At 34.9% G+C, this 17848-nt stretch overlaps 1 protein-coding gene across 1 annotated transcript in view; it reads right to left on the bottom strand.

Annotated features, from left to right (window-relative positions):
* The window catches only part of SERPINI2 (serpin peptidase inhibitor, clade I (pancpin), member 2), a 32972-nt gene extending 17713 nt beyond the window's left edge, over window positions 1–15259 (bottom strand). The window contains exons 1-4 of the mRNA XM_008582318.1: window positions 15012–15259; window positions 7430–7660; window positions 5823–6017; window positions 5554–5746 (exon numbers count right to left, since the gene is read on the bottom strand). Of these exons, the coding sequence (XP_008580540.1) occupies window positions 5554–5746; window positions 5823–6017; window positions 7430–7660; window positions 15012–15255 (863 nt within the window). The 5' untranslated portion in view covers window positions 15256–15259. The remainder of the gene's footprint in view (window positions 1–5553; window positions 5747–5822; window positions 6018–7429; window positions 7661–15011) is intronic.
* Window positions 15260–17848: the final 2589 nt, after the last annotated feature.

The following is a 17848-nucleotide window of genomic DNA, read 5'->3' as shown; positions in this document are numbered from 1 at the left end:
CCCTCGGCGGGAGCGCCACCACGCTCCCCAAGCGGCGCACTCTCCAGTGCGCCACCGGGCCGGCCCCAAAACCACTATCTTAATCAATATATATATAATTCTCTCTTCCAAAGTTTGTGAGTCTTAAGTAATACCAGAGGAAAGGGTCTGGGGAAGTCTGATAGACAACCTTAACCCACCCCGTCCTCTACCAGGTTCTTGGCTCTGCCACAGGAAAGAATACAAGAGCAGAGTCACAGTAGGAAATAAAAACAGGCTTAGGGTAAGGAATAAGAAATACAGACTTCACAGGGAAGGTGTGACCTAGCTCCGTAGAAAAAGCACCAGCCACAGCAAGTTTAATACAAAAGTAAGAAATACATACTTTACAAAGTGCAGACTGGTTCCAGAGTGAACAGCAGTCTGCTAAATGCAAGTTTAACACAAAAAGTAAGATAGACACACCTCACAGGCGAAGTGTAAGCTGGCTCCAGAGACAGTGAGCAATAGCCCCATCTTCTTTCTTGATTCAACTTTTACAGCTTGGCTATCTATACATATTTATGCTTCCTAATGAATATGCAACTAAAGGAGTGGTTCCCAGTTATGTAACAGTTATGTAACATAGCCTTGCACATGCTCAGTTGGTCTGTTTGGAGTATGCTCATTAGTCAAATTTCATCACATGCACCAAATATATTTAGAATATTCTAGGTGCTCTCTAGTGCCTCAAGTGAGAGGTCATGCAAGGGATAAACTCGTTTTTACTGAGCATGCTTGGCCACTGAGATTACACAAATCTGCCTCCTGCAGTCTCAATCTCTACATGCTGGTACCAAAAATAGTGCTACAAGCAACAGCATCTCAGGACTCAGAGGAGGAGCTCACGTCCTAGGGGAGTGGATTGAAACCTGACCTCAGGGGGCTCAGCACTTCCTGTCTCATTAATATTTTTCCTAGATGTGGCTCATTTCCCCTTTTCCATGATACCCCTCTAAAATCGTCAAAAAAAATGGCAGCCAAAGGTAAAAGAATGAGCAGCAAAAATACTGGATAGACAATTAGGAACTAAATAATCATGAAATGTATATTTTAGCATATGTAAACATCATCTATTTTCTTAAAAGACAGCAATTTACTCCCAAATGTAATCATTATACTTAAACTAGTCTCATACAGGTAAAAGCTGCAGAAAATAAAATAAGCCAAATTTCTCTTTTAAGATGGACCCACTTCTGGTCTCCAGACCCTACTGTGCATTGGTGGTGTTCCTTTCTATTCCTTTACACCCAGAGTTCTTATTTAATTTAAAAAAAAAAAAAGTCTTTGATGAATCTCCCTCTGGGTCCCTTTGAAATCCCAGTTTTGCTACAGTGGGTTTAAGTATTCTTGGACTATTCAGTGCTGGAACCAAACAAACCAAATCTTAGGGTTTCCCACAAGGATAAAAATATAACACAATATTTGAGTATGGTGGATCTGGACTGTTATGTGGATACATAGTAGCTCTGGTCACTTTCCACCCAATTACCTCATGGCGTGTGTGTGTGTGTGTGTGTGTGTGTGTGTGTGTGTGTGTGTGTGTGTGTAGATGTGTGTGAGAATTGCCCTATTAGCCTCACGGGTAGAATTAAAAACTTTCTGTCACATATGAAACATACCAGGACAATATTTAATATACATTCGGTATTCAAATTTGTAAAGAAAATGAGCATTCTGTAGTCACCACTGTAGCTGATCATGACACGTCTTCTCATATCTAGTCCCATTTTCCCTGCATCCCTTTCTCTCACCCACCCACAATTCACATTCAACGACTTACAGATCCAAGGCTGGCCAAACCCTGGGATTGGTTTCTAGCCCAGCAAGAACATGACACTCATGTCCTATGGTGTGTGAAAAGTCTCCAGATCTTATCCTGCTGCTCACTCCATCACTGAACTTTTGCTCTGTTCTGTGCTCTCCTCCACATCATGCTGGTCCCACACCCCACCTGTTTTCAGATTCCCAGCTGTCCTTTGCAATTTTGGGCCTGTCATTTGTTAACTGTGTGACCACAGACCAGGCATTTACCTATCTTTACCTCATTTGTAGCCTGAATATAAAAATGGCTCTCTATTAAATTTATTGTGATGATTAAACGAGATATGGCAAGCAGGGGAGCATCAAATACAGCGTTGGCACTATAATGAATGTTCAATAAATGATAGAATTGAATGATAATAATACAAACAATAAGAGTTAGTATTGAGTACACATTATCTTATACACATTATCTCATGGATTCCTCATAACAACCCTAAGAGGCATGTATTATCATTGTTTCACTTAACAATAAAAGAAAAAATTTAGACATGCAAGGTAATTTACTTAAAGTTACATAGTCAGAAGGTGGCAAAACTTTTGGTCTTCAATATTATGTTTTATTTTCCATAATCTGGCTTCAACAGTTCATAAAAGATACTGTGAGGTGCAACATCAGTCAATATCATTAAAGGATGATACCTCTGAGGAAGACTATGGCTATTATATAGGTATTACTATTGAATAAAACTGTAGTGATTAATAAGTTGAAAATCCTGACCTCCAAAAATTTAATGACAGCTATAAAGCCTCTCCCAAGCAAAATAGGTATATGACCTTACATGCATAAACTTGCAAATAATTTTAGGGCTTCAAGGACTCCTAATGTACACAAAGCTCTCTAAAAGGGCAGGGTGCCCAGGAAAGGACTGCTGCAAAAGAACAAGAGTTCACAGCCCTCTGGTTTTCCTAGTAAATCAAGCTTAGAACCTCAAAACAATCTATTTCTTTTTAACCCATATCTAGTTAGTCCAAATGAATGTTTTTCTACTTTACCAGTTTCCTACTATTCCCAGTGAATCTGTTCCCTTTAAACACTCATCACCTCATGCCTGAATTGTTGTAGTGGTTTCTTAATTGATCTTTTGGGCTTTGGGCTTTCCCTCTTTCACACACCCTGAACATCACACTACTCAGTTTAAAGCAACAGATATCTATTGAATAGCTGCTATTTTTTGGATGCATGCTATGCTTTGTGCTGGGGTCACAAAGAGGAAATATGGATAGCCCTTTTTGGGGGGGAGGGTACGGGGATCCAAACCTTGACGCTGGTGTTATAACACTGTGCTCTAACCAACTGAGCTAACCAGCCAACTTTGCTTTTGACTTCAAGTAGTTTACAGGCCAGGGAGAAAGACAAACAAATAATTTTCATATAACTGCTATGCAGAAATAAACACCAAGTAGTAGGAGAACTTTTTCCAACAGAGAGAAGAGAAGATGTTTGTGTGATCTTTCATGAAAAGACCAGAAAGGCTTTCTGAAACCCAAAGTTTGTTTTTAAGGACTGATACAAGTTATCCAGAAAAACAGGGGTTTGGGAGTGGGGAACATTTTCAGACAAGTTATCCAGTACAAACAAAAGCATTGTGACTACCAAATATGTTTTTCTAAAACACGCTTAAATCATTCTGTGGTGCTACTTAGACATTTCCAACAATTCTCCATTGCATATGGGACGTATTTCTCCTGATTCTTTTAAAATCCAGATCACATATTTCTTTCATGAAGACTTTGTAATTCCAATTTCTGGAATTCCCTCTCTCCTCTCCACTCTCCCTCTCTTTTTTACAAATCTTCTAGTGCTTACTGGATTGCCATGTAGTCTTAGTAAATTTCTTGTGCAAATCTTGCAATCAAATATTTCTTTCATGAAGACTTTGTAATTCCAATTTCTGGAATTCCCTCTCTCCTCTCCACTCTCCCTCTCTTTTTTATAAATCTTCTAGTGCTTACTGGATTGCCATGTAGTCTTAGTAAATTTCTTGTGCAAATCTTGCACTACTCCATCTTATCAGTAGGTGGTAACCATTTTATCAGTAGGCAGCCTGTCCTTCACTGCATCTGTCCCAGCCCCTTGCCCATAGTCGGGTCCCAATCAAACTGTGCTCTTGAACAGAAAATACATTTTCTAATAAGTAGCAAACTAATAAAACTGTAAGGCTGTGGCATGAGAGCTAATCCCATGTCTCCCACCATTAGTTGAATGGCAATGTATATATTTTTTCAATGCCTCAGTTTGTTTATCTGTGAAATGGGAGAAAGAACCAAGTCAGACCATAAACCCACAGCATCTAATGTAAAAATATAAATACTACATGATTTACAAAGTTAAAAATTATTTATTTACCTTGTCTACATGTATTAAATTATCACTTTTGCCCATATACATAATCATAAAAGTATGTTCTCAGGATGTTTCTTATACAGAGAAGAATCTGATATAAAGCCAGTATGTGTTAGAATTCAACTTAAGGAAGTTTGACTACTAAGATATTTATAAGATCTCATATTACATTTAGACAAAGTAATATGATTATTTTAGCTGATATCTAACTGCAGGATAATGTTCAAAGTATGTATCTAGTTTGTTACAGACAATAAACATTAGAAAGCACCCTAATATTTTTAGACTGTATCTTAGTGGCCTTGATTCTACACTAGTCATACATCAAAGAAGGGAAGAAGAGTGCTATTAAATAGTAACCATAGTCTAAGTTCTCTAGAGATAAACAGAGAGTCCCGACTCCAGCCTTGGTGAAGCCGGAAGAAACGACTTTCTAGGTTTTTGCTCCAACAAAATCAGTAGTTGAAAAGCAGGAGTGGCTTTTTGAGCTGACTCAAGATTGAGGATGGCTAGAGAGAGAATTAGGGAAAGGACAAGGAGACAAAAACATGAAAAATGGCCAGAGTGTGCTTGAAATGGCTAATGACTGAGTCCTGGCTAAGGAGGAAAGGAAATCAAAGCCAAGAGCCAGTAACAAGGAAGCAAAAATTGTGTAGGCTTTGATGAGTTTGAAGAGAAACTTAGAAATGAAAGGACAACATATAATCTGTTAGATATCGCTCCCTTTCTATAAGTTCAGGCAGAGTGTAAATGGAGTCATTTGGGCACACTTTTCTCTGTAAAGTTTCTGCTGTCTCTTAGAAGCAGGATATTAAAAAGTATTGTTTGTAGTTATTGCTTCCTCAGATAAGCCTTTGCAATTTCTATTTTGTATTCACTACCTAAAATTGACGATCGGATTCTGTTTATAATTCAATGACTGTCAGAGCACTCGCTGTCAAAGTTGATTTAACATGTCTTTTAATTGTATAATATACATTATCATAAGTTTTGGGGGTGGGGGTTGTTTTTCTTAAACATAATAGAAGATAAATATTTTTAGTTCCAATCAGAAAAAAACCTAGAGAAAGATTAAGTTTATATAATAAAAAGATAATAACTTATTTTGCTCGCAGTATTCTATACATTTCTCATGTCTTCCAGAGGAAACTGAGGACTTAAATTCAGTCCTCCTCACGGTGAAGCAATACTGGCATAGGTAAGACTTGCCTTTGTGTCCATAAAGTGAAGTAGCATTTCTAGTGTGTTTTTCTTTTCATTTGCGTCAACAGCCTTCTCAAGCATTTGCTGTCTTTCAGCTGGTTATTCAAATTCCTCCATAAGTGGAAACATAAGAATCAGTGTAATAAAATGACATTACCAACCTGGGGAGGCTTATTTCCACTTCCTCTTCATGTATCTCAGAGAACCATTTCAGGATTTTATGAGCAGTAATTAGTTTTTCCACTTCTTCTATGTTCACATCTTCTGCAGGAAGTATGATGATTAAACTAAACTCATCATCTTTATAAGGCAATTCCAAAACCTGGTAGTTTATGGACGATTCAGAAAAGTAACCTGTAACAGAAAATAAAATATTAAATATACTTGGCAATCCCCAAAGTCGTGATCTAGAAAATGTGTTTTCTCATACCATATTTTGTTCTCAGATGAGCCTTCATCATTGGAATTTTGACTGTTGAACCATCTTTCTTAGTAAAATTCATCAGCTCTGTGTCCTCTTTTCTGAATTTCTGTTTCCAGTCCCCCTTGAAATAAAGAGCATTCACCAGGACAACCCGAGTCAGAGGGCCAAATTCTTCCCCTGAAAACATGTCTTTAATTTTTCCTATGAAGCGGGTGGAAGAGAAGGCAGGAAGAAATACACAATAGTGATTCAGTGGAACTGCTTTAAAAAGGATTAAAGCAAAAATGTTTTGCAGATAAGTTGTGGACAGGATGTCTTATCATCTAAACTTGACAATTTTGAGAGGAAATAGGAATACTATTAAATATTTCACAAAGACAGGTGCAAATAGAATTTTACTAGGAAACAGGAAGTAGATCATTTTAGGCAGACTCGGACATATCTTGTAATGGACTCTCTTCAGTGAGCTTATTTGCACCAATTGTCTTTCACACAGAAAGAACAAAACCAAACTATTATTCCTTCATATGTATTGGTATGATTCAGACTTTCTCTCAAGGTTCTCCAGCAGGTCAATCATACTAAGGAGGTTAACAGTACACTCAAACCTGCCACTTCTGCAGCTGCAGCCACTGACCATTGGAAAGGGTCTACAATGGAGGGTGCTAGTATGATTTTCCTCTTCTAAACCACCAATCTCCTATTTTATGTCCAATGAGTATTCCCAAGTTATGAGGAATAAGCATGATTAGGTGTCTGGAGCTGTCTAGTGATATCTTCATTTTGTATCACTACGGATACTGTTCACCACACCCTTTTCACATTTCAACTTATTCTTCCCTATATGAGGCTTCCCATAAGGAATACAGTAGCATCCTGCACCATCACAATTTTCTGTCACTGAATGAATGAACCGAGTAGTTTGTTTAACTACTGTTAATGGAGGTCCCAGTATATGCCTGCCACTTCATATACATTATTATTAAAACTTCAAATAATCCTGAAATGTTTTACTATTATCCTCATATTACATGGGGGCACAGCTTAGAACTTTCTAGCATTTGAACTCAGATCTGTATGACTTTAAGCTTATGTTCATTCTACTATGTCCCTCTGTAGTCAGAATTAGGAATTTTAGCTAACTCATATTTAATTTAAAGTTTAGACTATCATGTTTATGATAGGACAGTTAACATTTATTATTAGATATTCAACCAGAATGTGTTAATTATTTACAGTATGTGTGGGAAAGAAGGCATTTGGGATTTCCAGATCTAACTTCTAACTGACCAAAGGTATTATTCTTGCTTTCATATTTGAAAAATCTATGCTCAAACAAAAATTATTATCAAAATCTTCCATTAAGAACTCTACAAACAGGTGTCTCTCAGAAATATAATAACAAATAATGAGTATACTATTCAAAGCAGCTTACAATTTCTTTCTGTTTTACAATTGAGTATTAATTTAAATAACATTGAAATAAAATAGAAGTTTTGGTCCCTCCGATCCATAGTGTTGTAAGAAAATATTCAGCTGTTCTTTACTCTAGGATATTTAAAAAAAATGAATACAACAGCAAATAATGATTTTATGAAAATGGGAAACTTTACCATCTGTTTCGCTTTCTACCCAGGTACTTATTGTTTCTGCACAAGCCTTTGCATCCTGAAAATCCACCAGTTTTACAGCACTCTGAAAAAATTTCTTGTTGCTATGGAGATACCGTTCTTTCACAGTGAATCCTTCTTGAAGGTAGAGGGCATTGGCAAGATTAAATGTAAATTCTTGTTTTTTCTTTGAGATGGTAGAGAAAAATGACTTCAGTACAGAAAATTCTTCTCCTGAAAAATAATTATAATGTATACTGACATATTGAACAGCATAAAAACAACAGCTTTTCAGCTTTACTATCTAAACATTTTGATTCATATCACCGTTTTTTGTACCCTTAGGTATAACTAACGATCCTTTCTAAGTTAGTGTAAATATTTTAAGCATTTATCTCCTGCAGAACATGCATTTTGCAGAGAAATGAACTTTTATATAAGAAAAAGAATGTCCACGTAAATTTTAAATTTGTCAAAAACAAGAATATGCATTTATACAGGCTGAAGCAAAGTCCCTTTTTATAGTCACATTTAGCTCATTTTTAGTTGTTGGAAATTTATGTTTAAAATTTCTTTCTTTCCATAATACAAGCATATGATACATATAAAAGAGAGATGCTAATGAATGCTGGTGAGGGTATGACAGTGATGAGCAATCTTTTTCAATATTACTTTTATTTCAGCTTAGGAAAATATAGCTCTCTTATGAGCAACTGCACCTGTCCAGGTTTTGAAATTTACAACCCCTATAATCATCTCTAGAGATGCGTAAGAATCAGAATTGCCTATTTCTTCAGGTTCATGAATCCATATACATTGGCTGTCTACATGAACAGTAGAAATCTTTAGCCATGCCAGCTGTAACCACTAGACAATGAGTCCGTCAGAGTCAACTAAAAGAATCACCATTGGCCTATTATTTACTGTTCGATTGTTCTGACACGGTGTTGTCAGGAAGCTGTATATGCCTGTGACAGATGTCTAAGCTGATACATGGCACAGTAACTTCCTACTCACTACCGAAGGGTAACATTTCTAATCCCCTTCTGGCTTAATCCTAGACCTCAATTGTTAAGCCTGGGAACTCTATTTCAAGTAACAGTTTCATTCATGACCTTTGTTATATATCCAGTTAAATATTAAAGATACCACTTTCATAGCTTAAATTTTTATTATATTCCATTAACCTTTATTGAAGAAAACATAAATGTTCAACATTGGAAGATGCCCATTGAATAGGGAGTTTGAAAAAGTATTACTGAGAGGAACTTACCACTAGGTATCAATTGGAAATAAACTCTCTGTGTGTGTGTGCATGTAAACACANGCATTTGGGATTTCCAGATCTAACTTCTAACTGACCAAAGGTATTATTCTTGCTTTCATATCTGAAAAATCTATGCTCAAACAAAAATTATTATTAAAATCTTCCATTAAGAACTCTACAAACAGGTGTCTCTCAGAAATATAATAACAAAATAATGAGTATACTATTCAAAGCAGCTTACAATTTCTTTCTGCTTTACAATTGAGTATTAATTTAAATAACATTGAAATAAAATAGAAGTTTTGGTCCCTCTGATCCATAGTGTTGTAAGAAAATATTCAGCTGTTCTTTACTCTAGGATATTTAAAAAAATGAATACAACAGCAAATAATGATTTTATGAAAATGGGAAACTTTACCATCTGTTTCGCCGGCATTTGGGATTTCCAGATCTAACTTCTAACTGACCAAAGGTATTATTCTTGCTTTCATATTTGAAAAATCTATGCTCAAACAAAAATTATTATCAAAATCTTCCATTAAGAACTCTACAAACAGGTGTCTCTCAGAAATATAATAACAAATAATGAGTATACTATTCAAAGCAGCTTACAATTTCTTTCTGTTTTACAATTGAGTATTAATTTAAATAACATTGAAATAAAATAGAAGTTTTGGTCCCTCCGATCCATAGTGTTGTAAGAAAATATTCAGCTGTTCTTTACTCTAGGATATTTAAAAAAAATGAATACAACAGCAAATAATGATTTTATGAAAATGGGAAACTTTACCATCTGTTTCGCCTTCTACCCAGGTACTTATTGTTTCTGCACAAGCCTTTGCATCCTGAAAATCCACCAGTTTTACAGCACTCTGAAAAAATTTCTTGTTGCTATGGAGATACCGTTCTTTCACAGTGAATCCTTCTTGAAGGTAGAGGGCATTGGCAAGATTAAATGTAAATTCTTGTTTTTTCTTTGAGATGGTAGAGAAAAATGACTTCAGTACAGAAAATTCTTCTCCTGAAAAATAATTATAATGTATACTGACATATTGAACAGCATAAAAACAACAGCTTTTCAGCTTTACTATCTAAACATTTTGATTCATATCACCGTTTTTTGTACCCTTAGGTATAACTAACGATCCTTTCTAAGTTAGTGTAAATATTTTAAGCATTTATCTCCTGCAGAACATGCATTTTGCAGAGAAATGAACTTTTATATAAGAAAAAGAATGTCCACGTAAATTTTAAATTTGTCAAAAACAAGAATATGCATTTATACAGGCTGAAGCAAAGTCCCTTTTTATAGTCACATTTAGCTCATTTTTAGTTGTTGGAAATTTATGTTTAAAATTTCTTTCTTTCCATAATACAAGCATATGATACATATAAAAGAGAGATGCTAATGAATGCTGGTGAGGGTATGACAGTGATGAGCAATCTTTTTCAATATTACTTTTATTTCAGCTTAGGAAAATATAGCTCTCTTATGAGCAACTGCACCTGTCCAGGTTTTGAAATTTACAACCCCTATAATCATCTCTAGAGATGCGTAAGAATCAGAATTGCCTATTTCTTCAGGTTCATGAATCCATATACATTGGCTGTCTACATGAACAGTAGAAATCTTTAGCCATGCCAGCTGTAACCACAAGACAATGAGTCCGTCAGAGTCAACTAAAAGAATCACCATTGGCCTATTATTTACTGTTCGATTGTTCTGACACGGTGTTGTCAGGAAGCTGTATATGCCTGTGACAGATGTCTAAGCTGATACATGGCACAGTAACTTCCTACTCACTACCGAAGGGTAACATTTCTAATCCCCTTCTGGCTTAATCCTAGACCTCAATTGTTAAGCCTGGGAACTCTATTCCAGTGTGCCACCGGGCCGGCCCCTCAAGTAACAGTTTCATTCATGACCTTTGTTATATATCCAGTTAAATATTAAAGATACCACTTTCATAGCTTAAATTTTTATTATATTCCATTAACCTTTATTGAAGAAAACATAAATGTTCAACATTGGAAGATGCCCATTGAATAGGGAGTTTGAAAAAGTATTACTGAGAGGAACTTACCACTAGGTATCAATTGGAAATAAACTCTGTGTGTGTGTGTGTGCATGTAAACGCATTTGGAGTTTGAAAAAGTATTACTGAGAGGAACTTACCACTAGGTATCAATTGGAAATAAACTCTCTGTGTGTGTGTGCATGTAAACACATTTTTTTTTTATCAGAGAGCTAGCAGCCCATAGGGCATCTTTGTGCAAATAAGAATAGTGTCCTCACTGCGGGGGCTGCAACTACATGGCCTTACGGATTGTTCAGCTTAGTAGAGGCTACATCTCAGTTCCTACTTGCCTCCTTGGCCTGATGTTCTTCTGTAGGTACAACCTGCACAACTTAACAGGAGGTTCTGCAAGGTATCTTGCATTATATTTCAAATGCCAGGAGTCTCCATTCACAGAGACATAGATGCAGACATAAAAGATTTTACATATAAAACTTAATTCTATATGATTAGATCTGAAGAATTTCAGTAATTCTTTACAAACTTGGAATTCTTTACATAAGGAGGGAAAGACAATCTATTTTACTCATTTATGCAATGACTTCAGGTGCCATTATTTACTACTATTTGAAGCCTGAAAGAAATATCTGAATAGCTGGGAAGCAGCAGAGAAGACTTCCCGAGGAAAGACATGAGAACGTCTCCAAAAGAATTAATTAAGGTCAGATATAAAGTGACAGAATTCGAAATGAATTTTCAGGAATTTGTAATTTATGAGCATCTTTAAAGGATGGGGAAAAAGGAGGAGGAGAAAATGTAGTTCCAATTCATTTGTCAGAGCAAACAGATTTATGTCATGTACTTAAAGTCTAAGACTGTGACAAACAGCTGCCCTTTGATAAATCACTGGACTCAGAAGTCAATGAAAAAATTTCACCCAGTAGCACAAGTTTGGAGGAGAATATAAAGTTATCTGCCTTATAAATTTGATTTAATTTACAGATTAATGATCTCTTTTAGCACAGATCAAAAAGAATACATATGCATGGCTCCTAACGATCAGTGAGAACAAGTTTATTTCATTTCCTAAAATAGAGCCATGGAGAACATATAGATCATGAGGTGAATGTGACGCTTGGTTCAATTGTACCAGACCTCCAGCAGGTATTCTAAAATTCAGTAAGTGTTCTCTTCTCCTGCTACTAAGAGTTCAAAGGTCAATTTTGTGTGCATTTGAGAAATCCAAAGATAAAAACAAAGGGCGTCACAGAACTATAGATTATCGGAGCCCAAAGCTCCATATAAATCACCTAAACTCCTCTTTTTGTAGTGAGGAATTTGAGATACAGAGAGATGAAGAAACTTGACTGACATGACTTGTGACAAATCACAAGGTCATTTACTTGCAGAGCTGAGATAGGAATTTATGCCCGGTTCTCTTTTCATAACTCTCTTGGAACAAAGAAGCATCTTCAATTTAGCCTTTGATTAGTCAGCGGGATTATCAGAGGCAAAGCAAAATGGAGCACTACCAGATGGTGAGCAAAATGGAGAAGGTAAATTCTGAGCAGATGTTTGACTATGAGGTAAAGGAGAACTGAGGACACTCACAGCCCTAGTGGTGTTAGAGTGCCAGCAGTTGTGGGCCCATCTGTAGACCCCCAGGTGTTAACACAGAACAGTAGGGCAGGGATCAGGGATTGGTATTAGGAAAAATAAAATGGAGACTGATTCAACAGATGGTACTTTGGGGGACTGAAAGCAGGGCCAGAACTAAGGTGAGTCAGTAAGACAGTCACATCAGGCATAAAATTTAAGGAGATACCAAAAAAACTCAGTAATCAAGATAAATAATGTATCAGTGCATTATTTAAAAAAAATTAATGCAAACAAATCATGCTGAACAAAATATAAACATTTTAAATAAGGACAGCATTGGTACTGCTTGGTTTCCTTTAGTCTCAGGTTTCAACACGGCTCTGCAGGCTCTGCCTTCTGATCTGAAAAACCCTTTGTTCCATCCTTACACTCCCTGCTCTTCTTTCTCCAGACTCCCCAAGCCTTTTCTCCCTCTCTTTGCCATTCATTTATTCCCTCTGTTTCCCTTCTTAATTCTGTCTCTCCTTTTCCTTTATTTCTTCATTTTCCCTCCTTATTTTCCACATTTTATTTTTCATATTTTCTCCCTTTTTAGCTGTCTTTCCTTCCTTTAGCACTTACCCTCCCTCTTTGTGTCTCCTTTCCCTTAACAAGGCATAAAAGAAAACTAGTTCTGTAGATTTTGTGATGGGTACTAATATGTTTATGTTTATATACTCTTCAAGGGAAAGTATAAAATTTTTCATTATTGCTCTTATTATTTATAACCATCGCTGAATCATTTTTGGAAATAGTCCTGGGCAAATTTCTTAAACTTTCTTTGCCTCAGTTTTCTCATTTGTATAGCAGGGATATGTTACCTCACAGAGTAATTCTGAGTATTTAATGAGATAATATATGTCAAGCACATAAAATAGTGGTTGATACACTGCACATATGTTTGATAGCGTCATCATTATTACTACTAAGATTGTTAAGACTTCTGAGTTGTTTTTTTTTTTTTTTTTTGTCCTTTTTGTGACCGGTAAGGGGATCACAACCCCTGGCTTGGTGTTGTCCGCACCACGCTCAGCCAGTGAGCGCACTGGCCATCCCTATACAGGATCCAAACCCACGGCGGGAGCACCGCTGCGCTCCCAGCGCCGCACTCTCCCGAGTGCGCCACGCAACCCCTGGCTTGGTGTTGTCCGCACCACGCTCAGCCAGTGAGCGCACTGGCCATCCCTATAAAGGATCCGAACCCACGGCGGGAGCACCCCTGCGCTCCCAGCGCCGCACTCTCCCGAGTGCGCCACGCGGTCGGCCCTGAGTTGTTTCCTTATAAGAGATATCCATCTAAAGTAATTTAGATTTCAGAGGCTCTAATTTTGCTAGTTTATTGTGAAATCAACTTGACATATCTTTATAAATGTTCTATTACTTTTCAAAGCAGTATCACGTGATTTAAATGTTTCTGGGAGTGGTGTAGTGGGATTTGCTGAAATTAATCAAAACTAAATCTGGAACACAGTGGCTTCATTATACATTATTCACAAAGGAAAACTCTGGCAATTAACTTCACTACCATCAAATTGTTTTTGTATAGAATTGCCTTTATCTAAAATGAAGCAAACAAAACCGTATAAATAGTATTCTCAGAAAAACAACTTCCTAAATATAGCTACTCAGTACTGAAGCAAAATTCTGAAATTGGTTATAGTGATTTAATTCCCAAATCAAAAATCCAGATGTCTCTTCTGAGGTTTAGGACACATTATCTGACAGTGATGTAAAAGTTTAAAATTAAAGCTACTGTAGAAATTGAGAGCAGGAGATGGCCAAGAACACTTTCATATGAGATGCCAGCAAAAAAGCACAGTATCCCAGACAGGCCATTGGGAGATTCCAAAACAACTACCACCCACAGCAAAAAGGCCTTTAATGGATTACTTAAATGGTTTTATTTTTTCAAATTCCTTTTAAAACTATTAACAAATAAACTCTTAAAAGTCAGAAATTAATGTTTATTTTGGTCACATTGTGGATACAAGTGCATTATTTTTACAAGAGAAAGACTGGAAACAACTTATTGAAGAAAGGTTAAGTAATGGTAATTCCATTAGAGGCAATAAAATACAATAATTAAAATTTTTGTTTTGAATCAGTTGCATGATATAGGAAAATAATTACAACATAATGATGGTGGAAGAATATATATGCCTGTGTATTTGAAGAAAGGTTAAGTAATGGTAATTCCATTAGAGGCAATAAAATACAATAATTAAAATTTGTGTTTTGAATCAGTTACATGATATAGGAAAATAATTACAACATAATGATGGTGGAAGAATATATATGCCTGTGTATATAATATGCATATATTATATATGTATGCATGTATATATACACACACAATGTAATCTCAGTTAATTAAAACTAAATAAAACAAACATGCCAGAAGAAAATATATAAACACACATGTAATTTTATATCTGCATAGATGTTAATTTTTTCATAAATTATTTTTGTAAAATTTTTATTAGACAATTATAAAATGAATGAAAATTACTTACATTTACAATTCTCCATTTTATTATAATTTTGTACTTTTCATAAAATTTTTTACTTTTTCAAGCTCTATAACCTTGATCTTCTCTCTAATATTTTAAAAATAAATTTGGCCATATCTCATCCTGTATAAACAGTGATGTGTAAGACTCACCAGCTGAGGTTTCCTGAAGTTTTAAAGTTTGTCTTATCTGCTGTAGTGCTTTTCCTTTTGCTCCCAGTTGTATCATTCCAAGAACCAAAGTTGTTCCAAGAGGGGAAAATATAATGTTGTTCTCGTGAGATAAGCAAACAGCTCTATAAAGATCCGCTACAAATTCTGTATTTTTTTGAGCCAATGTTGAGGCTTGACTTCCAGAAAAAATCAATAGGAGACACCACAACCAGATCTTATCCATGTTGACTTCTGTACATTATTTAATTCAAAATTTATTAGTTTTCAAAATAGAATGTACCATACTAAACTTAACAGAGAACTTTCTGCCTATTCGAACTTTCTATATAATTAGAACAGACTTCCACAAGAAGATTGTATGCAATGTCACTTTTCTGGTTAAGCATAATATATTTGGAGAAAATAGTCCATGTGCTAATGGTATTTTTTGATGTTTCTTCAAGAACCAGTACAAAATATAGTTGTAGTTTCTCAAACAAAGTCAAAGGAGAAGCTGTAATTATGAAATGTTATCAATGGCAATACCGTCACCAAATAGTTATATGATATTTTTTCCTATCTTTTCCCATGGTTTAAATGGAATACCTATAACTTTGATATCAAGGGAAACTTCTGTCCAGACAACTCTAAAATGGTTTATAAATCAAGAAGAAAAATTGAGTAAGAGTGAACACATTTCACTATATTTTTGGACCTATAATATTAGAAAGTTAATAATGTATTCTAAATCATCTGAATAATCTGACTAACTTTTTATAACAGTTTTCTTCACACTTTATTTTCTTATGACAAAATGTCCCAAAGGTCACCTAGTACTTTTCCAAAGGAAGGAAAAGAACTGCAGAAAAAATTGTAAAGAAACAGAATAACAATCAAATATAGGTGGTAAAATAATAAAGAAGGAAGAAAGAAATTTAGAAAATCAAAGATAATTTGACGAAAAATTAACAAATAGAAGAATAGCAGCAATTGAAAACTATAACCAATTTACGATACTAATGATACCCTATTAAAGTGCTTTCCACTAAAATTGCAGGAAATCCAACCATCTGATTATTTCTGGGGCAGAATTTCTTTTGCAATATTACCACATTACTCAGTAGAATACTGGCTCTGAGGCCTCATAAATTTTAGTAACACTAATTTTACCTTACAAATAGTACGTGTAGTAACCCTCAACAATGCATTTTGAAGTAACCCTTTAAAGGGAAGTAACCCTTTATTGGGGGTAAAGATGAAAGCCTCCAGAACACTGTGTTGTTAGCCTTAAAGAAGTGAAGAATTGCATTTCTATACTGTTTTGCAGCACATTAGGAAAGCTTCCATGACCCATAAATGGATTGAGTCACTAAGAACTACTTTTATATATAAAGATTCTTAATAGTCAAATATTCTCCAAAAGTAAGCTATGGAGTCATTATTTAGATATTTCAAATTCTTTTTTAAGACATATAGGTAAACTCTATTTGTTTAGATAAACATCTTGTGAAGGACAAAAACCTCAAAATGCAATCCAAAGCAATTTTTAGAAAATAATGTGCGGAGTCATTATTTAGATATTTCAAATTCTTTTTTAAGACATATAGGTAAACTCTATTTGTTTCGATAAACATCTTGTGAAGGACAAAAACCTCAAAATGCAATCCAAAGCAATTTTTAGAAAATAATGTGCTGGTAAACTGCAAATATAGATATATACTATCAAGTAAATGTTTAATAAGGATTAAATTAGTACATAGGTTGTGAGTGAAACATAGTAAAAAACAATGCATAAGAGAAGTTTTACATGCAAAATAAACATCTATGTAGCATTATGTTCTGATATATTCAATTTTTCAGAAAATTTCACATCAAAATATGTTTATAGATATATAAGTAGTCAAAATGGTATTAGTATTTTTAAGTCATCAAGTGGCAATTTATTAGTTACATCTTTATGTACTCGGTTTATATTAGAATAACAAACAATATTATGAAGGATGCGATTTTTCCCTTGTAGTAGAATCTTAGCATTAGAGTTATCCTCTCATTATTACTAACAACCTTAATAATTAAAATTTACATTATTTGAGCATCCATTTCTCCCAGAATATTTCTAGGCTCTTAATAAATTATAACCTTAGACAAATAATTGGTTTTAAAAATTCAGTTACCACGTTGAGTTTTGTATCACATCTCATCAGAAAGCACAAAGTACTGGTGAACTAAACAAGCTGATGAATAGTCCCATAAAAATGTGACCTTCTAATTTACAGTGAAATCTTTTGTGAAGAATAAATGTAATGTGTTAATTTGATAAATTCAAATGATTTCTCCATCAAAGTGAATTAAAATGTCATTTCTTTATTGTGAAGAATAAATGTAATGTGTTAATTTGATAAATTCAAATGATTTCTCCATCAAAGTGAGTTAAAATGTCATTTCTTTACTGAACAGTCATAGTCAATGCCATTGTGTACATACTTAATTCAAAAGATAATTTTAAGGTTCTTACCCCAAATTGCCTTCTCTGGTTATTCTCCGGAATGGTACGACTAAAATGCACTTGATGGAAAACACTTGTACATAGAACACCTGCTCAGTCAAGGCCAACTTTATTTATCTTGAACATTGCTTGATTAATTCCTCTAGAACCAGAGCAGGTGTTCACCACATTTGTATAAAAGGACTAACATGATCAGGTTAATGATCAATGATGAAATATGCAAGAATTGAGAGAGAAAACAATTATAGGATTTTTTAATCATTAAGTTTATATTATTGTTTCATCCATTATTTTACTTCTTTTTAAAGTAGAAACGGAACTTGAAAAACGT

The sequence above is a fragment of the Galeopterus variegatus genome, unplaced genomic scaffold, assembly GCF_000696425.1.
Source record: "Galeopterus variegatus unplaced genomic scaffold, G_variegatus-3.0.2 Scaffold2566, whole genome shotgun sequence".
Lineage (NCBI taxonomy): Eukaryota > Metazoa > Chordata > Mammalia > Dermoptera > Cynocephalidae > Galeopterus > Galeopterus variegatus.
The sequence above is the reverse complement of the archived record's forward strand: the minus strand, read 5'-3'. Positions and strand labels throughout refer to the sequence as shown.